Source organism: Tachysurus fulvidraco, chromosome 6, assembly GCF_022655615.1.
Source record: "Tachysurus fulvidraco isolate hzauxx_2018 chromosome 6, HZAU_PFXX_2.0, whole genome shotgun sequence".
Lineage (NCBI taxonomy): Eukaryota > Metazoa > Chordata > Actinopteri > Siluriformes > Bagridae > Tachysurus > Tachysurus fulvidraco.
In genome coordinates, this window is record NC_062523.1 from 28458091 (window position 1) to 28484560 (window position 26470).

The 26470-nt window shown below is 37.4% G+C and overlaps 3 protein-coding genes across 4 annotated transcripts in view; 2 read left to right on the forward strand and 1 right to left on the reverse strand.

Annotated features, from left to right (window-relative positions):
- Positions 1–5845, forward strand: part of esyt3 (extended synaptotagmin-like protein 3) — a 24078-nt gene extending 18233 nt beyond the window's left edge. For both annotated transcript variants that reach the window (XM_027152531.2, XM_027152530.2), the window contains 5 exons: positions 3560–3658; positions 4416–4547; positions 4626–4731; positions 4825–4874; positions 5010–5845. In XM_027152531.2, coding sequence (XP_027008332.1) covers positions 3560–3658; positions 4416–4547; positions 4626–4731; positions 4825–4874; positions 5010–5049 — 427 coding nt within the window. In that variant the 3' untranslated portion in view covers positions 5050–5845. The remainder of the gene's footprint in view (positions 1–3559; positions 3659–4415; positions 4548–4625; positions 4732–4824; positions 4875–5009) is intronic.
- On the reverse strand, positions 5843–18638 carry parp14rs1 (poly(ADP-ribose) polymerase family member 14-related sequence 1). The gene is made up of 17 exons (XM_027152529.2): positions 18366–18638; positions 16644–16747; positions 16503–16536; positions 15743–16033; positions 15329–15556; positions 12988–15233; positions 12657–12890; positions 12351–12569; positions 11584–11650; positions 11328–11477; positions 10525–10587; positions 10248–10424; positions 9421–9627; positions 8607–9263; positions 7952–8091; positions 7670–7844; positions 5843–7531 (listed from the first exon to the last, which is right to left on the reverse strand). Exons 1-17 carry the CDS (start codon positions 18544–18546, stop codon positions 7248–7250), a joined length of 5457 nt encoding a protein of 1818 aa, XP_027008330.2. The 5' UTR covers positions 18547–18638; the 3' UTR covers positions 5843–7247.
- Positions 18639–18696: 58 nt separating this feature from the next.
- parp9 (poly(ADP-ribose) polymerase family member 9) lies at positions 18697–25478 on the forward strand. Its single transcript, XM_027152533.2, has 10 exons — positions 18697–18715; positions 18800–18928; positions 20720–21597; positions 22067–22288; positions 22500–22718; positions 22831–22903; positions 23304–23708; positions 23802–23893; positions 24063–24219; positions 24574–25478. The coding sequence occupies exons 3-10, from the start codon at positions 20722–20724 to the stop codon at positions 24864–24866; spliced, it is 2337 nt and encodes a 778-aa protein (XP_027008334.2). The 5' UTR covers positions 18697–18715; positions 18800–18928; positions 20720–20721; the 3' UTR covers positions 24867–25478.
- The last annotated feature ends 992 nt before the right edge of the window (positions 25479–26470 follow it).

A 26470-nucleotide genomic window follows, 5' to 3' on the forward strand; every position in this document is an offset into this window, starting at 1 on the left:
CAACATGTGGTTTTCCTAAGAACATCTTTACTCCTTCAGATACACATGGCAATAGGACATATATCACTTCCGGTGTACGCATACAACGTATTACGTATCACAACATCCCCAAACATTTTTATCACAAACTTAGTTCTTCTGTATCATCAAACATATATTATAGCCTTTATAAACAATAACAACTGTGTGATTATGTGTAAAGGAATAGGCATTCAGTCCATAGTTTTCCTGGTTCTGTGTGACTTGGGTAGGAGTGTGGTGATGGGTCTGCCGAAGAGTAACTCTGCCGGGGATGGCAACTCACTGTAAATAGCCGTAGCTTGTACATGCAGCAGGGCCATCTGTACATCTCCTTTGCACTGTAAATTTTTTTTTTATGTATTTGATCAACAAGTCTTTCAACAAATCTATTGCTCTTTGGATAGTGTGGTGAAATTCTGGTGTGTTTTATGCCCCAATCTGCTATGAATTTTCTGAAGGGTTGTCCCATGTATTGTGGTCCATTTTCTGTCATTACAGTATCTCATCCGGACATCCGAATAAAGACATGTCATTTTGCAACTTTTGTTCAACTGTATAAATGCTTTCCGGTGTGGGCACTTCATCAACTACTGATTTCTTGGTACTGATGTCCATTATACTCAAATGGATCAGATGCCAGGTATTACCACGGCTTTGTGGGCGTTTTGTGTGGAATGAGAGGTTCTTTTGGTTGTGCATATTGATGTTTTGCAAAGGTGCTGCAAGATCTGCACATTTTCTCAATGTCAGCATTTATTTTTGTCCAGTAAACACTTTCCCGGGCCAACCTTTGTGTTTTTTCAATACCTTGGTGGGCTGCATTTAAGTTGTGAGAGAATGTCGTTGATCATTGACTCTGGAATAAGTACTTGTCTGCCTTAAGTCATCAAATCATTTCTGATAATCAGTGTCCCAAATCCACCGAGATTCACTTTTTAATAGTCCTCTCAGGCTGTGCTTTGTCTGCAAACTTTGGTATGTAGGGTGACAAGTAATTCAGCATGCCATTGAAACAATGGAGATCATCCTTACTTTGTGGTTCTGACATTTTTTGGATGTCATACACTTTGGCTGGACCTGGTCTGATTCCTTCATCTGTGTACAGGTTGCCAGAGAAAGATATGCTTTGCTGCTTGATAGTGTATTTGTCACTGTTAAATACCCCTCCTGTTTCTGCATCTCTTTTCCTCTTTCCACGTTCCTGTAGTGTTCTTCTTCGTCAGCACCACATACTGCAATGTCATCTACTATGCTGATTACACCATGGGGACCCTCAAGAATTCGATCCATGTTGGCTTGAAACAGATCTTGTGAATAGACCAAATTGTAGATGTTTCCAGCAGTATCTGTCAAAGGTAGTACGAAACGTTGTCAGGATTTGTATCCAGCTTTCGCATCTGATTTGCAAATTTTGGGTTTAGTTCTTCCACGGTTGGGATCTTATGAGGACTCCTCTTGAGACTTGTATTTAATTTTTTGCGGATCTAGACAAATCCGAAGTGATCCACCCTTCTTTGTGCTGAAGGCAAGACTAAAACACCTGTCTGTGTGCTCTTGTGCTTTTTGGAGGAGTTCTTGATTGACAAGATTGTTTAACTCATTTTGTAGTTTGTCCTTGATGTGGATACTGCATTTATGTGGCTGGTCAATCAATAGACTTGCACCGTCCTTCAGGAATAGCTTTGCTGTCCCTCTGAAACTGCCAATTTTGTCAAATTGGTCTGGATGTTTCTCCTTTAGGTCACTGATGCTTTTTATGCATCGCTGTGTGTTTGCTTCGGTTTGCTGTCACACATGTCCTTTGTTTTCTCTGGGAACCATTGCATTAACCCTTACAGTCACCTACAGTTACCCACCTTGTGGTTAATCCGACTTCAGCTGGTCCAGGTACGTCAACAACATAAATCTTTGCATCTATCCATCTGGACTCTTTGTACTGATATGGGATGTTGATGGTTCAAATGTAGGGAATCTCATCACCAGTGTATGATGTCAGTTTTACATTGGATATCTTTAGAGCTTTTTACACTATTAATGCTGGGCACAAATTTGTGTTTGTGGATTTTTCTCTGGTTGGAATAGTCTTGGTATCTGTATTGAATTAACTTGCTTCTTCTGAACTGACTGGTCGTCTACTCTTTTTACAGCATCTTGCCCAATGTCCTCTGTTGCCACACATTGAGCATGTATCACTCTATGCGGGACATTGCCTTGGCTTGTGATTTGTATCACAGTTTTGACATGTTTGTCCTCTTCCTACAGCATTTTTCAGTGTGTGATAGGCTACGCTGCTGTATCTGTTCATTTCCTGCTGCTAAGGCTTCGTGCTTGCTTCCCTCTGCTAGTATTTCAGCAATAGTATAACCTTTAGACTTATTGTACAGATTATTTCTTAATGCATCTAAAGGTGTGGTGGCAATGATAAGTTTGACTAACTGTTCATTAAGCTTGCCATCTGTTAATTGGCATTTCAGTGCTAAGGTTCTAGCCCTAGTCACAAAATCATCAATGCTTTTATTTGGTTTTTGTCTGTACTGCATTAAAATGAATCCTATGGATTCTGAAGTTAACATTCAGCCTTAGTTGTCCATCAAAGTAATTCCATAAAGTATCAGGCCTTCTCTTGTCTGCATCTCTGGGCCCATTTAGCCATTTTAATCCTTCATCGCCTATGCCTCTGCATATTTTCCTTGCTTGTTTCTCTGCATCCGTTATTTCCTCATCTTCCAAAAACAGATTCATCTTTTGTTTATATAAAGCCATTGCTTCACGCAGGTCAGATCTGATGCCATTTTAACACTTTAATGACTCAAGTTTAGTGGCTTATATTCCGTGTTACACTTTCTTCTTCTGACCGATTAGCCTTATCATGCTACGTGTCGTCTTTCAGATCCCGCAGGCCTACTTGAGCACGTTAGAGAATAAAAATATTCCGTCCGCTTTTGCAACAGTCATTATTTGCATATATCATCTTCACGGATTCATCAGTATTCACTTCGTTGGTCACGAAAACTTACTTTAGTCGATGTGACAGTCCAATTTACCGCTGCCATCATGAGGTATTACCAGACGACATGTGGTTTTCTTAAGAACATACACATGGCAATAGAACATATCACTTCCGGTGTATGCATACAATGTATTACATATCACAAAAGTAAGCTCATAGTTGTATGCTAACTGCTAGTTTTATAATCTCACAGCTGTATGCTAATTACTAGTTTTCATAACTTCATAGCAATGTGCTAACTGGGTCTACATCATTTTTCTCTCAAAATGGTACAATTTTGCAATTATAATTCAACTCTACAAACAGTACAATATTAATGCTTCTGGCAAAAAAAAAAGCCATGTCACTAACACTGAGTTAGAGAGCCAGGTATCTTTTATGCTAACTAGAGAATTAACTTTCAGGTAATATTATCAGTGTTTACTACTTTGTGGGAAGATATTCTCCTGAATTGCTGAACATTGCTTTACACATTGTTTGAGAAGGCTGCTAAAATCTTAACACAAGTATCATTGTAATGAATTACAGCGCCATCCTGAATCACCAGGGCAGCTTTGGCCAGATCCAGCTAACTATTCGTTATGCCACGCTGAGGAACAAGCTCACTGTGACGGTCATTAACTGCAAGTGAGTTTATAAACACACAAAAATGTTCATGAAAATTTTTCAAGAACCAAAACTTAATCAGTTACAGCTCGTACATATGAACCTGCCGAGTTTAGGTTTAATTTTACAATAAAAACGAGGTTATATATTGCAGTAATGAGAATGCTGTGTCCTGTATAGGATTTTTCTTTAAGTCTATATGAATATTTGTTTCATTGATAAAGACGGGGTGATATCATGATTAGTTTTTTGCACCGTTTCTGTTATTGCTTTAATGGCTTAAGGCACTTAATGGCACAAGACAAGAATAATGGATTGTTTAGATGCATGTCTGTTAAGCATGAATAGGTTTTGTGTAGATTGTGAACGAACAATAACATCCTTAGTTTGGCAAATCTTATCAGAGAAAGAGATTATGCACTGCAACATTCATTATAACTCTTCTAAAGTTAAAGTTCTAGTCAAGGTCAGGGAGACAGTTCATAACAGAGTGTTTCCTGAAGTCTGAGCAAATCCACGCATTGTAATCAGTGCTGCCTACAATAAACCTCAGCTCTGCATTCATCCAGTATAAAGAATCATTGTTTTTTCGTTATTTTACTGTAGTACGTTCGTTCGACTGAGCTAGTCTGGTCAATGTGTCTGGTCAATGTGATTGGAGTTCATTTCTAAAAGATCGTCTTTTATATTATTATTATTAATATTATTATTATTATTATTATTATTATTATTATTTTATATATATTTTTTTAACCAAACCCATAACACTGTTTGCTAGGAACCTGTTCCCCTGTAACACCTACGGCTCGGACACCTACGTGCGCATTTACCTGCTTCCCGACCAAAAATGGAAAAACCGAATGCGTTCAAAGGTGAAGAGGAAAACTGTGGATCCTGTCTTCGATGAGAAGTGAGAGTTTGTTTAAATGACCTACACAGGATTTGTAGCACTGTTAGTCTTGTAAACTAAACGTATATATGTGCTCAGGTTCGATTTTTCGGTGACACTTGAAGAAGCCAAGTCTAGGATGTTGGACGTTTCGGTGAAAAACAATCGTATGTTCCATACCAGAGAGCGAAAAGAGATCGGGATGGTACAGGAGACGCACACATTAAGAACTTTATAACGTTCTTCTTTTAGCATTGGTCGTTAATCGATAAAACTGTCATCTGTCCTCTTTCTGCAGGTTTTGATCGATCTGGCTCAGTTGGATCTTGTGAAAGGTTCCACAGAATGGTCAGTCATATCGACAGTCATATCGCTCTTTCTCTCTTCTCATTTTAATCTCATTGTGTGAAAATGTTGGCTGCTGACATCAAGCTCATTAATCAGGTCTTGTCTATTCCCAAACACCCCACCCCTCCAAACCAGGTACGAGCTCAGTATCCCAGGGCTGAAGAAAGCTGCCTAGAGCAATGAAGGTCAACCGTCTGTGTATAAGACCCTCTGATGTAAAGTTCAGAAGTTTCTTCATTTCCACACCCCTGTTTACAACACCTCCCATGAGTTTTTTTCTTACCTCTCAGGTAGCAGCAAATATGAGAATCTTTTATTATGAAAATTTCTATTTTTATTCTAACACTGAAGAACATTTTTCAAAAGAAAAAAAAGTGCACTGTATTTTACATTTTATTTTTTTAGCAGTTGTGAGTGGACTTTTCACCTAATAATGGAAATCATTCATCCTTCCTTCCTTTAATTTTTTCCATGCTCGGTTGCAATTTTTAAATCATACTGGAAGCACTGGTGCTGCTTTGTGAAGCTTAGCTTGCATTCATTTCTCTGTAACTGTATTTCGGTGTGAATTTTCATGTGCGATATTTCCGGTCTCATGACATCCTATGTGTGTGTATGTACACTCTCGATATATCTGGTCTTTTTTTATTACATGTTTTAATGCTTTGTTCGTTAGTTACATAATGTTCAGTAGATCTGAACTCATCGACATTCCAGCTCTTAACAAACCAAAGCAAGTAATCAGTGAGTGACTCCTCAGTAACTGCTGTCTCAAGCGAAGCAAAAAGTCCAGTTCATATTTTCTAATCATATCGCATGAATCGACGTGACAAATTAATTAACGGCAAAGTGTTGAAATAATTCTGTTTTATTTTCCTCAGTATTTTTCTGTATATTCGTTTAAACTGTGACTGTGTTATAGTAAACACGGAAATGTAAAGAGAAAGAAATAAATGCACAATTTATGATAATTTTGGAATAAACTATGCATTTTATTGGAGTTAAACTAAAAAGTCAGAGGTTTCCACATAGGAAAAAGTACATATTGAGTTACCATTGAATAGTGTTTTAAAACAAAGCTAACTAAAGAATAAACTGATTCTGAGATTTTGTTGAAAGGTAGAAGTTATACACAAGATCCAACAGCACAGTTTTCTATACTTTTACTTTGTGCACAAACATCATACATTGCAAGAAAGGTTTAAATACTGAAGTCGTTCATTTATTGATAATGGATTACGTTCTCTGTAAACAAAATCACAGTGAATCATCTACTAAAAATCAGCAGAAGGGCAGGCAGCAGTCAATATATTAAGAAGCTGTAAAAGTCAGCACACAATATCCAGTTCCTTTGTTTTTGGATGTCGGCTATATAAGGATATTGCTATATTTAAGATCTAGTCAGGAACTGATGTAAGTAAATCTCCCAATGCTGTGTCAGTGCCTTGCCTGACTTTCAGAAAAAAATATCACATGTAAAACGGAACAGAAAAAAAATCTTCAAGCTTCACGATTAAAAGAAAACAGGCATAACAATGACATTAATAGCTCTTAGAGTCTTGAACCAGGGATTTCAAAAATCCTTGGTGGTAAGGCATATGGGGCTTAGTATGTGCGTAAATAATATCCTATAATGTGCAAGTACACTACATATCTAGTACTCTCAAAAATATGATCATAGATCTGTAGTAAAAAAAAAAAAGACTGTATTAAACGGTTACAATCTGGAAAGGAAATGGATTTAAATATGTATTAAATCTCCACCACATTTGTATAAGTATTCACTCCTGTTCCAAGATTAGTTTGGTGCACCCAGTTTCCATCAAACATCATGTAATTAGCTGAATGGAGTTGAATTTAAGTGCGATTTCAAAGAATTCGTGGTTGTGGAAAAACCCATTAAAAACATTAGGGTTTAATATATATAAAAATATATAAATTTCCAAAAAAAAAAAATAAAGGCACAACTAAATTCTTTATTACTGCCAGCCAATGCAACCAAGAGATCAAGGTAAACTCTGAAGGATATGAAGAGATCCACAGCTCAGATGGAAGACAAAAGATGACCACCACAAGGTTGGCTTTATGGAAAAGATGTAAGCAATTCAAAATCATATTGCAGGTACAGTATGTTGGAGACTGTTCAGCCTGAAAACCCCACAGTGAAGCATGGTGGTGGTAGCACTGTACTGTGCTCAGCAATAGCACCCTGGTTGCTTTACCTGGTTTTTGCAAGGACATCCTCCAAGGTCACTTTATTTTCAAGGCCAGAACTATATGTTGCAATCACAACTATATATTGACAGTATTTTTGTATTTTCTGCATCACTATGCAGGTGTTCATGAATAATGCAGCTTTCTTTGGTTTGCAGTTCAAGTAAAAGTAATTAGATAGTCCGGATATGCATGGTAATCACGGAAAACCACAAATATAGTTGGAGCCGCTGGGTTATCCACCACAGTGTCATACAGGTCTGTACCATTGGCGGTTTTGGCAGGTGGATCAATCATCGCTGAGTTTCCAACTGTATAATCTCCAGTGAGAACTTTGCAGTAATACATGTGCTTCTTTCCTTGTGCATTTGGTACTGAATAAGTATTATGGGCAGAGTAAGATGCATTAAGTGCAAAGTAGGTTCCTTTTCCATAAACTGCAGCTGCAATGAATCAACATGAGATTATTAAAAAATAGCCACAGAGGCTGATGGATTCAAGCAAAAACTAATCACTAATAATCAGAATCTAATCTAATCATTTGTAGACAGATGTAAAATCTGGTTAGAATATTGTCATACCATTTTTTCCTGCATAGCTCCGGTTGAAGCCGTTTTGATTTATGTGGTTTATTGACTCTTCTCTGGTTCCATGAAACAGCATTTTCTCATTGTTCTGATGGCCATTCATTTGTTCCATATATTGTTTGTTATTTTGGTAGTTCTTCCACATGCGAGGATTCTGGACCCTTTGAATCTATAAGGAGCAAAAAAAAAAAAGAAAGAAAAATACATGAACCACTTTAAATGTTAAGAAATGGAAATTGGACTTATTATGTTTTACGTGTCTCAGGAGTTACATACCGAAAGAACATTGTGATTACATGTTTTTCTAAATTGGCCCAGGACATCGTTGTACTCTTGACTGCCAACTTGCAGTGGACAAACCTTATGTAATTCACCCGACGCCATGACATCCCATTCCTTCGGGAGGTTCTCAGAGGCTTCAAATGGAGAAGAAAAAAAAACAATGGTTTTAATTTAATCGGAATTGGATGAGAACCCCAAAATATATTTTATCTGGTTGAACTTGAAAAATTCTGTATTTTATCCAAATGCATCTATTTAAATTATTTAGCCAATAAGAGCTCATTGGGACCAGAAACTTGCTAAATTATTAAAGACATTAGTTCACAAATGAGAGATTCCACAGACTTTTATTTTATTTACTAGCTTTGGTCTGTTTAAAAACGAATATATTTAGTCTCCTTCTGACAAAATCAGAACAGTTATCTCATCTGTTTAGCTTATATGGTGCTAGTCAAAAGTGGTCATGTCAAGCACTAGTCTGAAACAAAACAAAACCACTTCAAATAACACAGTCTAATCAATAAATTGTCATGCATATCTGTTGTGGACTATCCATACATTTGTAACAAGGAGTTTTATGTATCTTTAGCTGAGAGTCCCAGTACTAGCTGTTTAATATTACCTGGATGACAACCTAAAAAAAAAATACCTCTTATTTTGTCAACACGTCTGATTTCCATCTGGCTGCCACCACTGACGTTCACGGCAGGACCCTCCGGTATTCTGACTTTGTACACTTGATTTTGAAAATTGATGTCCACATCTTGAGAATTCAGATTTAATGCTTCTTCAAGTTGAAAGTTTGTAGCTAGGTCAAAGCTGTGGAACTGCCCACCCTGTTGGTATTGCCACTCAACCAGATCAGCTGTAAGGTCCATGCTTTTCTTCTGGTTCACTTCCTCTCTTGTTGCTTTCAACATGTCGTTGATCTCACTTACAACCATCAGGACATCCCTGCTGAGACCCTCTACTATAAGCTTGATCTCGTCTGAATCTGCCCCTTTAGCAGAATGAGCCTTTGGCTCCATTTTCACATTAACGCACATGATTCGTTGCAGCTCCTGGATTCGTTGTCTGTTCTTATCAGACAGTCTGTGGATCATCGAATCACTGATGGCCTGAAAAGCCTGTTCCTCTGAAATGAGCTTATCAAGGAACTGCTTGGTTTCATCCACAGCGATTTGGGAAGGCCCGCAGATGGAGAAGCAAACCGCAGTCTCCACCTTATTCTCAATTACAAAGTCTGCCTCTTTTGGTGGCTTGACATCTTTGGGCTTGTTGGTCATAAAAAACGATTTGGTAAAAGCTGTTGAAATGAAAGATATGTGGTATTAAATAATACAAATAAAAATCTCACATTAGTTAAGAACATCATCGAAAGTTCTTATTTATACTAATGCACTACTTGCATTCATGCCAACCAGGAAAAAACAAAACAAAAAAAATCAAACAGGAAGACGTACATGTAAGTCTTGCCCAGGCACCTTCATTCTTCTGCTTGTCAGTGTTGTCTCTTCTCAACATACTCTGATGAAAATCTGCCAAAATGGGAGCCTGGAAGATCACTATGTGCACTGTTCTGAGTGAAGACTGTGGAGTCTGCTTCAAAAAGTCAATTACACCATCGAACATGTGGTCTGCAACATAGCCTGAATTAACTCCGCCTTGACCTGTAAAAAAAAGTCAGATTTAATGGTGGACAATGAAGGGGATTAAATATAGAAGGAATTGCAGGTACTAAATTGCAAACTGGGTTACCAATGAAATTTTTGAATGAATTTATTCAGCAATTATTTCCCCACCGATGTTAGAGCAAAGATAATTCGACTCATTCTTAATCCAGAAACTAATACTGTTGACATTGATATTATCATCAAAATGATAATAATAACAACATTGCTTATTGTAATCTTGCAGTTCTGTAAAAATCTGTTAGTGGTGTTGTTGTTCTATAAGTAGGTATAGTAATAAATATCAAACTAAACAGCATTAAGGTAAGGCATTTTTTTCCACAGTTGATGGCAACCATATTTTAAATGCCATGACTTTACCTCTGGTGGAGAAGTGCGGGCAAAAAGGAAATATATTCCAGTTCAGGAAAACCCCAAGTCATGCACATGTAAATGCTCCAATATTACTTCTGAATGTGTTAAAGCCTAATTCTAGCTACTTTTTTTACAACATGCCATACATTGTTTTGTATAAGTTTACAGATAATACACTGTCATAAGCTTCAAGTGTAAAAGTCTTTTGTTGTATGCAAAGTGTTCATAAAAGTGTTGCAGCTCACCTGTTCCAAAGGCAGGGAAGGCAATGGAGGTGAAATTGTTTTTCACACACATTTCTAATGCTTGTTGAACACGTTTTTGGATTGTTTTCAGATTATTTTTTGCTGAAATGTGGATGATCTTTTTGCATTGCAGGTTGCCTTGCTGAGTCATTATCAATCCCTTGTTTTGCAACGCCCCTGTTGATATATAATGTGATATTTAACGTGTCAATACACAACGAGTATACATTTTCCTATTATTTTAGAAACTGATTTCATTATGTTGATCAGTTCTAACCTAACTGCTGGCACTCAGCTTCCACATTTGGACCTGCACTGTCTAAGATAGCCTTTGAGACACCTGAAAAAAACAAGAGGTACGTTATGTATTAATTATAGTTAAATAACAACTGCCAAATTTTAATTATAGAGAAATTATAAAAGCTTTGCTACATTATCACATCATATAGCATGTACAATTCAAATGCAGCATATAGTAAGCACTTAGTAACTTATTAACTGAGCATCTGGGAGATTGATTTTAGTAATAGAAATAAACTTTAATTACACTCTCCCTCGCCCAAGTTGCTCTTTAATTGAAAATTCTAGTTCTATTTTTTTAACTCTAGATAAATAGGAATATTTCTTATGCTAAATCTGATTGGTAAATTACTGCAAATATTTCTGTAGACATGTCTGATTTTTGACGGTAAACGTGATTGGTGGATTTTGTTGCTGTTTTGCTGTGTAAACGCTAAAAGATTCATTTTTGTATTGGCTTAAACACAGTGTTCACTGGAGTCCAAACACTCCTTTGCTAATTGAACCAATACTCTAACGATAAAACTATTTTTTTTTAGGTGATTAAGCCTCTGTCACACAGAGTATTACAAAGTCATATCCAAACACGCTAACTATTATTATTATTATTATTATTATTATTATTATTATTATTATTATAGGAGTTCTTGGTAGTATTTACAGCAGCCATGCTGAAAGAGTTGCATGAGAGAAGTGCATGATGGGAGTTCCTAAATCCTTGTCTCATATTGTAATGTAATCTCTGTAATGTATAGACAGGAGGACGGGTTCAAGGGTTACCGGATTTCAATGTGAAAGTCTCATTGGTTGAGTTCACGATGACATCAGTGGTCTCCTTGGTGATGTCACCGGTGAGAACCTGAAGCACAACTCCTCCCATTGTAGTCTCATAAATCCCTGTTTTTGGTGAGGTCACCTTTGAAAAGGGGCCTAGAAATTTCAACATAAACATGAAATAAACACAGCTAAAAGCTATCAGAATGTTACTTTTCACATATATCTTATTTGTGTTTTTTGAACTATATTATCTTTGAACCTTTGGTGGAGACACTCGATAAGGATGTCTGCATGTTAAACCTTTTGTTGAATTCATCTGTAAAAGCCTGAGGGAAAAAAAACAAACACTAATAATTATAATGAATAATTAGCATATGGACACATAGTAGGTGGTAGTGGTAGCTCAATGGTGGACTACTGATCAGATGGTTGTCAGTTCAAATCCTGGGATCACCCAACTACCACTGCTCAGTCCCTTAACCCTCAACTGCTCAGTCATATAAATGCAATATCACACCGTTTTTTTAATTGATGTGACATACGACTAAGTACGGTGACCCATACTCAGAATTTGTTCTCTGCGTTTAACCCATCCAAATTGTGCACACACACCAGGAACACACACCCGGAGCAGTGGGCAGCCATTTATGCTGCGCACCCGGGGAGCAGTTGGGGGTTCGGTGCCTTTCTCAAGGGCACCTCAGTCATGGCCGGCTCAAGATTCGAACACACAACCTTAGGGTTAGGAGTCAGACTCTCTAACTATTAGGCCATGACTTCATGACTTTTCCTTTTAATTCATCCTCTTAAAGAAAACACCTTCACAGTCTATTTGAAAACAACAGTCTTTGATATTCTTAACTCGTCCTACACCTTCTCTCCCTGTACCATCTCACCTGCACTCTCAGATTTCCCTTCCCCATCCTGCTATTATTCCTCCTCCATTTAACCTCCATTGTGTTATTGACAGAACCTTAAGATTACCTCCTTATCTCTAAGATCGTACTCTGGCACTCTTAAACTTACCTGAATGGTTGAATGGTCGCTGGGATGGAGAGCGATCATCACTTCTTGTACATGATGTGACGCTCTGCTTTTGCTAAACTTAAGAACCGCGTCCAGCATAATGGTAGCCACCAACGCCTTTGGAAATCCCAGGTTTCCTGTTCCAATAGCGGGGAACACAATAGACCCCTGCTTCTGCTGTTCTGCCAGATCTAAGCATCCATCCATGATGCCTTCCAACTGCAGACAGCAGAAATAGAGTTACAACCTAAAGCTACAAAAAAAAAAACTACTTTAGAAGGAAAACGGTAGAACATAATACTGTACCGTCTGTGCTGAACCTTGTCCCTGGTTCCAGTGTGGGGCTACAGTATGAAACACCAGTTTGTTTTTCAGATTGCAACCGCTAGTGATAAAGATCGCTCCATTGTTTGCAGGTCCTGTAGCCTGCTGGTTAAGTTGTGTCTGAATTTGTGGCCCTGCTGCAGATAGAATGGCTTGTGCAACAGCACCATGGTTAAGAGCCAGGTCAGCTGATATAGAGTTCACCACCACATCCAACTAAAGACAAAACAGCGACAAATATGACTGAAATTTTTGGTCTAGAAAAATTACAAAATGTAAGAATGAGTATGTTAAATAGAATAATTTAACTCACTGAGGTATTCTCAATGTTGCACTTTGCGAGGGTAACAGTCAACCCTTCATTTGTCTTAACACTCTGGGACGATCCTTGGCTCGTGGCGCTAGATGGTTTCGGGTTTTGCTGTTGGCTGCTGGAAGCGCCAATGAATCTTGGGCCCTGAATTTTGGAACTGCCCCCATACAAATTCTGCACTGCTGCTTCAAAAGCCTCAATGGTTTTATCGTTATTGTCAATCAGATGGATCTCTTTTAAACACATGTCTCCTTTCATGAAATTAAAGAATTCGTTTAATGCTGAAACAATGGTTTCTGCACAAAGGGCTATTGGGAATCCAAGATTGCCAGAACTTATGGCCGGTATTGCCAGTGACTGACAATACTCTCTGTCAGCAAGATTCAGACTTTTTTTTATAGCATTTTTCAAAGTGCTAACTGATTTCTGGGGATACGCACTATCGAAGCGTGGCCCTACTGCATGAATTACATGCTTGCAGGGCAACTTTCCAGCCTCAGTAATGACAGCCTCGCCTGGATTCAACTTTGTTCGCTTTTTAATAACCTGGTTACAGGCTTCCTGCAGCTGCGGGCCTGCAGCATCAGAAAGTGCTTTTGATAGACCTCCACTGAGCTCAAGCTTCTCATTGACTGCATTCACTATAGCATCTACAGGATACAAGCACATGTCACCTTTGTTGACTATAATTTCCACTCCATCAGGTGTGCGAACTCTCTTCTTGCCTATGATGCTAGAAGAAACCTGCTTTCTATCATCTTCCTCTACCAACTCGACTACACACCCCATTTTGTTCTTTGCTGTTTCAACGATCATAAGTTCCTTACTCTTAAAAACCCTCTTAGCACCAGGCTTGTCTACTTTAAACCTGCAGCTGTAAACAGATGAAAGAAGGTTCTCAAAAACAAACTTATACGTACTCACACGAAGCCTTGGCCCAGTCAGTGAGACTGTATCCTCCTCAAATTTAACATTTATATTATATTCCATAATTTTACCCCAATCTTCCTTTCTGTGCTCTTTTAGATACTTCACAATAATCTTATCAGCCTGTAGGGTTGTGGTAATGATGGAATTGTTAATCACATAGTCAGACAGCTGTTCCTGAACTAACTGCACTGATTCAGCAAATCCAGAAATTACAACTTTTCTGTCTGATTCGTCTATTTGCACCTTCGTTATTGACGAATTTAGTGTGTTACTTAATTTGTCAACTAGATCTTGCCATTCCATGCTCCTGAGCATACTAGGATCATCTACTTCAATGCACGCATGATCTAATTGTGCTTTTAACTGATCTTCACTATCTTGCAACGTCCTCTCTGTTTTAGCAATAAGAAACGCCTGGTCTTTCGTAATCTCCAATGATGCACAGATTCCCTGGGAAAAGAATAGTTCTTTTGTCAGTTCCTCTTTGTCCCACTTTATCAGGAACTGTAAAATAGGTGGGTCAAGTACTACCATTCTTCGATTAAGGTCAATAACCTCTTGAAAAATTGTATTCTTTGACTCTAAAACGTCTTGTTTTATCCCGTACAAAGTTAATGTTTGTCTGGAAATGTTGTAATTCAGTTTCAGATCTGGAAAGGAGCTGCGGATTTTGTCTTGCAAATCATCTTTCATGATGATCTCATAAACAGATGGTGTCATTGAGATCTCATCTTCAATGCTGCTCTTCTCTCTTTGGATTCTTTGTGTAGTTCTGTTAACAATGTTCTGCACCACATTCCCAGTTCTGTGTACATCTTCTGCAAGACCAGCCAAGATCATCCTTCCTTGACCTTCGTGAAGGATCAGGGCTACGGGTTCAGATGACAACATCCCGTGGACTTCTGCTTCCAGTTCCGCCCATGCATCTCTCTCAATCTCGATTTTTACTGACTTATATTTGGACATTATTGCAGTAAATTCAGCAGAGGCCTTTTCTCTCCATGTCTGAAGAAGTTTTTTCGTCTGTACACCTTGTTGAAGGATGGATTCTAGAGGAATAATTCTTACAGCTAGGTCTTGAAACTCCAGGTGGCAGAAATGTGTCTTCATATCTTGCATAATTACGTCCAAATTTTCTATGTATTCTTGAAGATATTTCCAAACAGATGTATCAATATTTTCTGTAAAAGGTTCCGGGAGTTTCAGAATGGGCCTTTTATCACCATAGAGTGCAACTCCCAGTGATTCGTAGTATGGAAATACTCTGATGTGCTGCTTTTTAATGCAATGTTGTTTTCCAAGAACTGTCTTTACATCTGAAAAAACACAACGTAAAGCTTTTTGTAACTTGCAACATTTATTAAGGCTAACATTGTAGAAACATTTTCACGTAATTTTAATTCACATTTACCTGCGTGAGTTTTAAATGTGATTATAGCTGATTCTTCATCTTCAAGCATTTCCAAATCCTCATCTATTTCACCATACTTTTCAAAATAAAGCATGATATAGTCTGAGGACATGTCTGAAGATAAATCTTCTACTTTCACCTTTGTGGTCATCTCAAGAAGACTGATTTCCAGATTCTTCTTCTTGAACATTGAGTTCTTTGGGCAAGACTTAATAAAGTCTACCGCATCTACAACACAGAAAGTTATTATATACACTTAAGATGAAATGATGATATTGGCTATACAATATACAGTAGCTTTTCTTTTAATGGATCATTTATTCATCAACGTTTGGAAGTTAAACATTATATTGAGTATAATTTGAAATATTACACATCAGTAAAAGTATTTTTATCTCATGTGAAATGATTTACCTTTATTGTTAGTAAAAGTAAGAACAGCACAGTGGCACTCAGGGATGGCTTCTATGCTGATGTTTTTGTCCTCAGGACTACACTTGAGGACATTCTCTACCAGCATATACAGGGACTCCTGTTTCAGGTGGATGTTTTTTATTACAGCTGATGTTGGACATGACTCCTCACTGTCTTCGTTTGGCTCAGACCCTGCTTCATCTTCAGTCCGAGATGACCCCGCTTCATCTTCAGTCCGAGATGACCCCGTTTCATCTTCAGTCCGAGATTCAGAGGATGTTGGCTTTTCGTCTTTGGTAGGTGATTTTTTTTTTTTTGAAAAGAAAATGCAGTGAATTAATTTCGTCTAAACAGATACAATAAACCTGCTAATAAAGGCCAGTCAATCTCAGTCTTGTGTTTGTTATGACTGCAAAAACCATTCATGACTTAAAGCCTATGTATACAAGCATGGAAAGACTAAGGAATGAGAAAAAGAACCACTGTAAATGACATGTTACTAAAAATCTTCCTTGTGGGTTATCAGAAACATAATTTTTTTACTACCTGGTTCACAATAGTTTATAACCACATCACAGAGGGCAATATACATATATCAAGAGGAATTATTAACCCCTTTAAACTAATTTAAGACATCATTTGGACAAGACCTACATTCCTCTCTCACAATAAACTCACAATAAAAATGTCTCATAGGTTTCACCTCTAGAGGTAAGCATGGACAAATAGAAAAGATTTAAATCATGACAAAATGGCTAACCTGTTGGACCTTTGTTATCAGAAGACTTTGTTTCCTGAAAAATAAATGTTTTGAGCGGTTACATTCAAGCATAAGCAATTTGCATAATAATTAGTTACTAGTTCACCTTCGGGGGAAAAAACTATTCCATAAAATACTCACCTGACTAGATTTGGCCTCATTCGGAGGAAGATAAACCCTGAGGCTCAGGAGGTCTTTACCCAACTTAATTTCATGCCTTTGCTTCTCCAGAACATTCTGTCTCACTAAAGCACAACACAAAATGAAAGGCTAGTTAAGCATATGGAACGACTTGTGAAAAATTGTGTCTCTAACGGTTAAAAGAGGTGGACTTGTATGATTTTTCTAATCATTGAGCTCAGTCTATTTCCACCCATGTATGCAAACCTTTACCCGAATACAATATTGGTTCAAATGGCGTTAGCATGCTAACTATTTGGAAGGATTGTCATGCCTAAGTTCTAGTACAGGCTGTAATTAAAATGCTCTATTAATGTAATATCCCACATGCAAGGGTTATGAGGTTATGTGACAGTAAGGCTGTTATATGTCTGTGGGAACGAGTGCCAATAGAATTTAAAAAATAAGATAAAAAAAGAAAGAATTCCTATAAAATAAAAAATTAATATTGAGTAACTGCCATTTTGAACACAATTTGGACAAATGTTCTCTTTCTTAGTGAGTTATGAATGAAAATAGATCCCAAAGTCTGCTAGCTAGCACAGACTGGTTTGTATTAAATATTTTGTGTATATGAAATTTTTTTGTCTTATGTTTATGTTCTGTAAAGCCATTAAAAGCTGTTAAAAGAGCTATACAAAAAAGAAATTTGAATTGAACCGCATAGAATTGAATTGATTTGTACGTTATCATTAAAGGGTACCTCCGGTGAAAATGGCTTCCATTTGTATGTTTCATCAGAAATAGAAGTTGCATGAAATAATGTATCAGGCCACGGTTTCAGTGGACTGTTGCTAGAGTTTTAAGTGGAAAACACAGAATATGGAATGATACGGTGAAACTGATCTGTCTATCAGTCCATTTACACAGATAAAGTAAGACTGTCCCATTGTGTTTGAATAAAAATAAGCTCTTGGAACGTCTCTCCTCCTGTTATATAAAACTTTATTTATGGAAATTCCCTATCACAATGATGTAACAAGATGTTATTGGTGTGTTTTCAGGTGTGTGTATAATAAAATAACTGACAAGGCTCTGGAAGTTTACCGGAAGGTTTGTTTTGCTTTTGTTTTTTATGTTCCACTTCTGAAACAGTATCTTATTTATTTTTCATTTTTTCAGCATTTCTACATCATTTTCCACATAAAAACATGACACATTTAATATATCAGGCTATATCTTTGTACATCTGGAGGCTGAAATGGTACTTCTATTTTGTGTGGTAAGCAAATTAATCCTTTTTTTACAGTGTATATATTCACAATTTATGATTATACAGTAAACACACACACACACACACACACACACACACACACACACACACACACACACACACACACATATATATACACTTTTGTATATCTGGAGGCTGAAATGGTACTTCTAGATTGTGTGGTGTTTACCTAATTGTGTACTTCAGGGTTTAATTAAGCACCTTAATTCTTTTTATAAAAGGTGTATATATTCACATTTTAAGTTTATATAGTAAACACACACACACACACACACACATATACAGTATATATACATAAACATGTACAAAGTAAAAGAAAAAAAAACAAGCCCTGTTGATGGTAGTATTGGACCAGGTAACCTAGAGTTTATGAGGTAACTGAGGTAACATTTCTGAGAGTGTTGAGCAGTCTGTAAGTTTAGTTATCGACAGTAAATAACGTAGTTTACCTTCTTCCGTTTTGAAGCGTACACTCGCTCTTTGGCCGTCAGAAACCTCGTATTCTACCACACAATCTCCTCCGTTTGATTTCTTGCTCTGGAAATAAATAGTCAACTTGTTTTTCAGTTTAAGGGTCTTGGGGTCCCAGTTGCCCTCGACGAAAAGGGCAAAAGGAAACTCTTCGTCCATCGCTGAATCTGTAATGACGAGACAGTGTAAAGAAAAGGACGCCTAAGTGACAAAGTTTCGCTTTTGTTTCACTCGACATGGCTATTTATGGTAAAGATGGCGGATGCGACCAAAACATTCAGAAGTACAGCAAGTGTATTATATACATTTATATAGAAAGTGTGTGAAAGTATGTAATAATAATAATAATAATAATAATCATAATATTAATAATACTAATAATGAATTAATATCCTGGTATTTCTATACAAAGGAGGAGGGATTTACTAGGAACAGCTCTTAGTTTCCTGTAAATCCACACCAAAGTTCTCCAGGAAACGATTTTACTTTCGATTTGTCGCACAGACGCATGAACTCGACGCTTTGTTCGACGCAAAACCAGGTAAGAAATAAGAAGTTTAAAATATCCGCATGATGTGTTTTGTTCACAGCAAAAGTATAAAATGTTAAGGAAAGAGGAATTGTGATACGATTAAATTGTTTTTATTCTTAAAAAACAAAAAATATAGGAGATTTCGATCAATAGTGGTTCAGATATATGGTGCGGTTGTTGTTGTTGTTGTTGTTGTGTATGTTTGGCATGAGCAGGGCTGGATTTCGGCTATATAAATGAAATGAATGTAAGGATCTGGATGAGAAGTCATTTCAGAGAAAAGTAAAAAAAAAAAAAAAAGTAAACATGCGAACAAAGTCATGAGTTTAGCACATTAGCACATTTAGCACAAATAGACAATAGATGCTTAGATTAGAACAGGGTTGTAGAAGAATAGAAAATTATCTATTTTATACCGCAGCTGGGTTGAATGCTTGAATGTGATTGGTCAAGAGAGAAAGAGAGATAGAAGGGGAGAGAGGGAGGGAAGGAGAGGGAAAGAGAGGGAGACAGGGAGGGAGGGAAGGAGAGGGAGAGAGTGGGGGGGGAGAGAGAGAGAGAAAGTGCTGTGTGATTGAGTGTGTGTGTGTGTATGAGAGAGAGAGAGAGATTCATAGAGAGGGAAACTGTGTGTATGAGAGAGAGAGAGAGAGAGAGAGAGAGAGAGAGAGAGAGAGAGTGAGTGTGTGTGTGTGTGTGTGTGTGTGTGTGTGTGTGTGTGTGTGTGTGTGTGTGTGTGATTGAGTGTTTGTGTGTGAGAGAGAGATTCATAGAGAGGGAGACTGTGTGATTGAGAGAGAGAGAGAGAGATTGCGTGTGTGAATGAGTGTGTGTGTGTGTGTGTATGAGAGAGAGAGAGAGAGAGAGTGTGTGTGTGTGTGTGTGTGTGTGTTTGCCATTGAGTGTTTGTGTATGAGAGAGAGAGAGAGAAAGAGAGAGACAGACAGAGAGACATACAGACAGACAGAGAGAGAGAGAGAGAGAGAGATTTTGACTTACCTCGTGAACTTACCTCGTGAACTTACCTCGTGAATGTTCCACAACAATAAATCTAAAAATAAACTGTTCAAATCGTCTCCAACGGATGGAGAAGAGGATTTTTTTCATTTCCTGCCAACGTCACCTCTGGCTTGCTCGTTTGCTCATAAAACTAATAATTATATGAAGATATGAAAATTTCTATCAATTTTAAGAACACAGAAAGTTTTTGGGTTGTTCGAGTTAACTCTATATCAGTATCTTGATTTATGGAAAGCTGTGTGTCCACTATGTGCCCACTATGTGTCATTGCCACACACTGCTGGTTAGTTGATCATGGCTGTGTAACCAGCAGCTGTGATGTGAGCTGTAGAACCTAGCTCAAAAAGTCACTGGATTTAAATAACACCACTAAAGGGATGTACAGTAATTAGTCACTATAATTAGACACAAAATCACTGAGCTGGAAAGACTGGAAGTAAAATGCTTTGTTATTGTTACTTCATATATCATGACTATGCACAAATCTTATTTAACTAAACACATACATGCTTGAAGAAAGGTTTAGAGACTGATTTTTATTTGTGTAAGTCCTGGGTTCTGCTCCTACTGTAAAGAATAAACTGAAAGGTTAAGCCCTCTTTAGATATCCATCACCTTAAATATTGTAGAAATGAATGATGAATGAATGAACTAAATAATGATGTCATTTAGAATCAATTAATGACTAGTATCCTTCCAAAGAAACTTTTAAATGAATGTCTTTTTAAATGAACTATTCTCATGATTTCTTCTTTTTCTTCTTCTTTTTTTCCTCTCTAGTCATGGAAGATGGCAGAACGTTTGTTCTTTTGCAGCCAGGGGGTACTGAGGTTCTGAAAAAATGTCGTGCTGCATTTTGCCATGCGCTAGAAGGAAAATTTCAATGTACTGCTGAGATTCACAATTTGGAGGATGGTGCAGCTTCATCCTTTTCCCGCAGCAAAGCACCAATTGTGCCTGAGATTGTGTACAAGAAACAGATTTCTAAGAACATGAAGCTATCAGTGTGGAAGGATGATCTTACTACGCATAAGGTCGATGCTGTGGTAAATGCAGCAAATGAGAATTTGATTCATGGCGCAGGTCTTGCTCTAGCTCTGTGTCAAGCTGGAGGTCGTGTGATCCAGGAGCAGAGTTATGATATCATAAAACACAAAGGCAAAGTCTTCACAGGTGATGTTGTTGCCACCCTAGCTGGAAATCTCCCTTGTAAGATGATCATACATGCTGTTGGACCATGTGTATCACGAAGTCCAACAACAACAGAACTTACAAAAGCATCAGATCTTTTACAGAAAACTATCTGGAACATCCTGACAAAAGCACATTTTGAAGATTTGCAGTCTGTTGCAATCCCTGCAATTAGCTCGGGCATTTTTAATTTTCCGCTGCGAAGATGTGCTGACATCATTGTAGATACCGTGAAAGACTTCAATAAAAAACGCAAGCCAGGAGCCAGGTTTCTTGAGGTTCGCCTGGTGAATAATGATGATCCCTCGGTTCATGAGATGCAGAGAGCTTGCTTGGAAATTCTGGGGTCAGGTGACCCACTGCCAAAACAAAACCAAGTCAGTGTACCAACCCAGTATCCATTCCCCAATCTGGATCTGGGGAACATGACCCTCTACCTTAAAAAAGGTGCCATTGAGAAAGAGACAGTAAGTTTAAAAAAAAAAACTTAGACTATCTGTCTAAAAGGTTGTAGACACCTGACTGATTACACTCATGTTTTTGTAAAACATCCCATGGTCTGGAGTGTCTTCATAGAGCTCGCCTTGCTTTGTGCACTGGGGCATTGTCATGCTGGAACAGTGTTTAAGTTCCGGTGAAAGGGAATAGTCATGCTACAGCACACAAAGGCATTCTATACAATTATACACTTTGTTTTGCTTTGGAAAAAGGAAGAAACATGTATGGGTGTGATGCTCAGGTGTCCACGAACCTATGACTATATAGTACATTCAGTGTCTGAATACTGAATCATCCGGCTAAACCTGATAAAGTACATTCACTTGGTGAATAAATTAATACCAATGTAATATTAAGAAAGAAATATTTATGTTCCAGTGTTTCTGAATCCTTATTTGTGTTCAGGTTAATGTTATTGTTGGCCTTATGTTTTTGTAGACAGACGTCATCGTGGATACGGTGGGCAGTGATTTAACATTATCAAGGGGGCAGGTTTCAAATGCTCTACTACAAAATGCCGGCCACAAGATGCAAAATGAAATAAGATCGGTTAAACGACAATATACATTTGAAGGTGAAATTCTAGCAACTTCTGGCTGGAACCTGAGCTGTAAGAAAGTGTACCACATTGTCTGCGATGCAACCAGTTCCCCTGATTGGGTAATTAACATTGGATTTCTAATATATTACCAGTTAAGCATGGCTGATGTTTATAGCAGGTCAGATTAGCACTATGATTTACCATCTAAAGTTTATTCATAATAGGTGATTTTCAATGCTTTTTGTCTTGGACTGCAAATTCAGCAAATCAAACTTTTAGATCTTTTTTCATTTTCTGCCTTGAATGTTGACCTCTCATTGTCTTTTCTAGATTCTTCACAATGCATTAAAAGAATGCCTAAGAAAGGCAACCACTGACGGTTACAAATCCATATCATTTCCTGCTCTCGGGACAGGCAACCTTGGCCTTCCAAAAGATAAAGTGTCTCAGTTTATGACCAGATCAGTAATGGAGTTTGCTAAAACCTACACAGGCAAAAAAATGCAAATATTTTTTGTCATTTTTCCAAAGGATACTGAGACACTGAAGGTACACTTAACATTCCATGTAATCTAACATATTACGCCATATTAATCACAGTACTATAAATCACAAAATGACAGAATGTCCATTCATTGATGATGTATTTGATGTATTTTAGGCTTTCGAAAAGGAAATAGATTCTAGAAGAAAACTGCAATCTGCCCAAACCTCCAGAAGCACCAATGACAAAAGTGAGGACATTTTTATTAAAAGTTTTTATTCTTTTTTTTTTTTTCTTCCTTTTCTGAGATTGTGTTTCAAACCTCTTTTTTAAGAGGGAAAGGAACTACGTTTTCAGGTATGTCCGTAATTCTCATTAGAGCAACATTGTAGGATTCACTGTTCCAGGAATTGAACTGATTTTGGAATTGACCCAAACAGGGTGATGTTCAAAAGTGAATAGTTTCAATAGCTGCTTTAGTCTGACGTTTACAGTGGCATACAGTATATTTACGGACAAAACAGACTGAAGTACTATGTATTATATGCTATATACAAAAAAAGAAAATATCATGAGCATATGAATTGCTTTCATACCAAATTACAAATAATAAGTAATTGTTCCCACACTACTTTTTATTTTTCTGACAGGTCCAAGTTTACATGACAGCCCAGAACTTAGAAAAACACCTTGCATTGAGGTCTTTGCCCCCTCTCCAGAAGCACTAACTGAGGCCAAATCTTGGTCATATAGGATCCTGAGTCCAACCCTTACCTGTCTGAAAATATACAATAATAACATTATGCACCTGAGCCAGAAGGATCATGAAAAGCTGATGATCCTTCAGAATAGGTTTAATGTTCTCATCACCGAATTCTTTAAAGAAGGCAGAGGAGGTATTATCATCAACGGTGGATCTGTTGGTGTCAGTTGTGCAGCATTGGAGGTGGAATCCATGTTATGTCAAGCCCAAAAGGACTTTGTGCAGAGTGAAGAGAAAGAAATGCTGGGCAATATGGATGATTTGGGGCAAGGACAACAGTTTGAGAGGATGTGTATGTTCTCTGTAACGTATTCTATACACTCATATTGTCAAATCTTTCAATACATGTTGGTATAATTATTCAAAACTTATTTGTCTATATTAGCAAACAAATTATATCAGAAGATACCCTTAAATGAGTGGGAAAGTAAAGAGAAGATGAAAAACTTTGAAAAACATGGCCTGAAAGTTGTGAAGGTAAGCTATGAGATTTTCACTCATGTCCATATACTTGTCTATGTACATAGAGAAAATTGCTAAGACTTAATAAAGTTTGAATAGCAGTACCTTAAAGGCTACACTAAAAATCCAGCTTTACAGTGTTTAATAGTAGAAACACTGATTCCTTGATTTTTGGTGCTCGTAGGTGGAAAGAATCGAGAATCTGGCGCTGAAGGAGCTCTTCGAGTTGAACTGCAAACGAATCCAAGCTAAACCTAAGCAACTGTACCAACGTGTGAACACACAGTTCTGTGATTCGATCTGCAGAGTGGGCTTCCAGAGAGAATATGCCCCACCTAAAGGTATAAAACCACTATTGCTGTACTGATTGGGATATTTCTCACTTCCTTAGCCTAAGAATTTAGCCTAAGGCTGATCTAAATAACTCTAGTTAAGGCAGATGGTAACACACAACATTTAAGCTGCTTAACTAAACACATTTGACCAAAAAAAAATTTTCCTGATGGAATATTTTACACATTTGATTGAACTACAAAACAATTTCAAAAAATCAAAAAAACAAACAAACAAACAAATAAACAAAAAAACTGTGGAGATACACCAACAAATGGATTGGACTTAAAATGTACAGTTAATGTTACTTTTTCTTGATAGTTAAAATTACCCATCACTAATAATTCTCACCTTACCTACAGAACAAAAGTATGGAGCTGGAATATACTTCACTAGTGACCTAAACCATGCAAGTTTCCTTTGGCCGGATAATGAAGACGAGTACGTGTACTACATTGAAGCTCAGGTTCTCACTGGTAAAGACAAAGTTGGTTCATCTGACCTGATTGTGCCTCCTTCAATCGGAACGGACCCTCTGGTTCGTTATGACAGTGTGACCAATGGGAGAGACATCTATGTCATCTTCAATGGACAACGGGCCTATCCTGAGTTCCTTATTACTTGCAAAAAACAAAATAATGCGACTTATTGTTAGCTTTGGTTTAGCTAAACCCTGCATTTTCCCATTAAAATGTCCTGTTAAAATTAATTAAATTTAAGATTTTACATTAGTCTTTGATCACCAACGCCTCAGTCAGATTTATTCTACAATATTGTAGCTACACTTTATGGATAAATGGATGTGACTGAAAAAATAAATAGTTTTAAATAAACTGCAATCCAAATTACATAATATGACCTACACAAAATATTTGAATTAGCCCAAAAACAGAAATATGATCTCTTCGTGAACATTCTTTTGGATTCTTTAGGATACTCTGAGCTGTCAGGTTTTCTTTTCTGGTCTGTTTTTACTGTGTTTGTTTTAGTTTCAGGGAAAAGTAGATAAGGGCTGACTTATACGTTCAGATACTATGAAAATCTGAGTAGTTTAGACACATTCTAATGATATTTAACAATAAATCTGTCATTCTTTTTTTCACATTTAGAAATGGTACATGTAAGAAAAGAATAGATGAAAATATTTGATAGAGCAACTCTTGCAGATTTATTGATGATTGATAATTATGCTGATTAGGTGATGGGTTAACGGTGTGTATTGTTTTCTGGTGTGTTTTTGAATTAAAGCAATAAATATGTAACAGATTTCCATATCCGCTCTCTACGTTCAACGGGTTTACGTCAGACATGTGTAGAATTAATGAGTGCAGATTCGATCCGATTCATAGACAGATTTAATTTGTAACACAAAAGAGTGCTAACTTTGTTGAGCCACATTTAGAATAACATGAATGTACATCATTTTAATTCTAAGAAGGGCTGATGTTGAAGTCTTGCAGTCTTCCTGATTTGGAAAGACAACTCAGTTCATTTTTCTATCACTAATATATATTCCTTTAAAGGACATATCAGAGATTTTGTGGACATATGTAGGCACTTTACAATTTTACACTCTCTTTCATATGAATATGTACTGTAAAAAATGAAACTTTTCATTAAAAAAAAAAACTTAAAGGTGAGGTGCACGATGTTTGAAAGCTAATGTTGACATATGAAATGACCAAAACAAACACACCCCTAACCCAAATGGGCATCACCCCAGTTTTGATAGCTCTGCCCCACATGTACATGCGTAACCAAGGCAAGTATTAAGGTGGAACCTGCTGGGGCAGCTGGCCCGAGGGTATATTTTTATCAATAAACGAACTCAATGAGTAATACTATGGTAATACAAATGTGTTTTTGTAGTACTGTGTGTTGTACTGTGAAAGGTTTAGCTCCGTTTCACGCGGAAGGCATTCAGTTCTCTCCAGCGCCTGAAAGCTGATCCTATATTAACACGGCTCCTGCTTCTTGCCTTATTGTAAGCCTTTTTTCACTTTTCGTTTTTATCCGCCATGTCAATGTTTCAATCGCTTTCAGCTAATGTCACACATGCTCTCTCCACCGCATATTAACGAGACACGCCCCTTTCTGCTAATTGGCTACACGTTTGTTTTGTTTGTCGGCCCGACTCAGTTTTCTGAAGCATTTCTCAAACAACACGCACCCCACCTTTAAAAAAACACTGAATTTTGGAAAGTCTGTAAATATTCTCTATGGCCCTATCTACAGTAACACTGACTTCCAAGTGCATTT

Bases quoted from the DNA above. Each gene is read 5' to 3' on its own strand.
- parp14rs1 (XM_027152529.2), bottom strand. From the start codon at position 18,546: ATGGACGAAGAGTTTCCTTTTGCCCTTTTCGTCGAGGGCAACTGGGAC. The intron at 11,651-12,350 runs GTAAGTTTAAGA...TTTTTCCCTCAG, and splicing joins GCGACCATTCAACCATTCAG to GCTTTTACAGATGAATTCAA. The intron at 10,588-11,327 runs GTAACCCTTGAA...TGTTTTTTTCAG, and splicing joins GACTTTCACATTGAAATCCG to GTGTCTCAAAGGCTATCTTA.
- parp9 (XM_027152533.2), top strand. From the start codon at position 20,722: ATGGAAGATGGCAGAACGTTTGTTCTTTTGCAGCCAGGGGGTACTGAG. The intron at 22,719-22,830 runs GTACACTTAACA...GATGTATTTTAG, and splicing joins AGGATACTGAGACACTGAAG to GCTTTCGAAAAGGAAATAGA. The intron at 24,220-24,573 runs GTATAAAACCAC...CCTTACCTACAG, and splicing joins AGAATATGCCCCACCTAAAG to AACAAAAGTATGGAGCTGGA.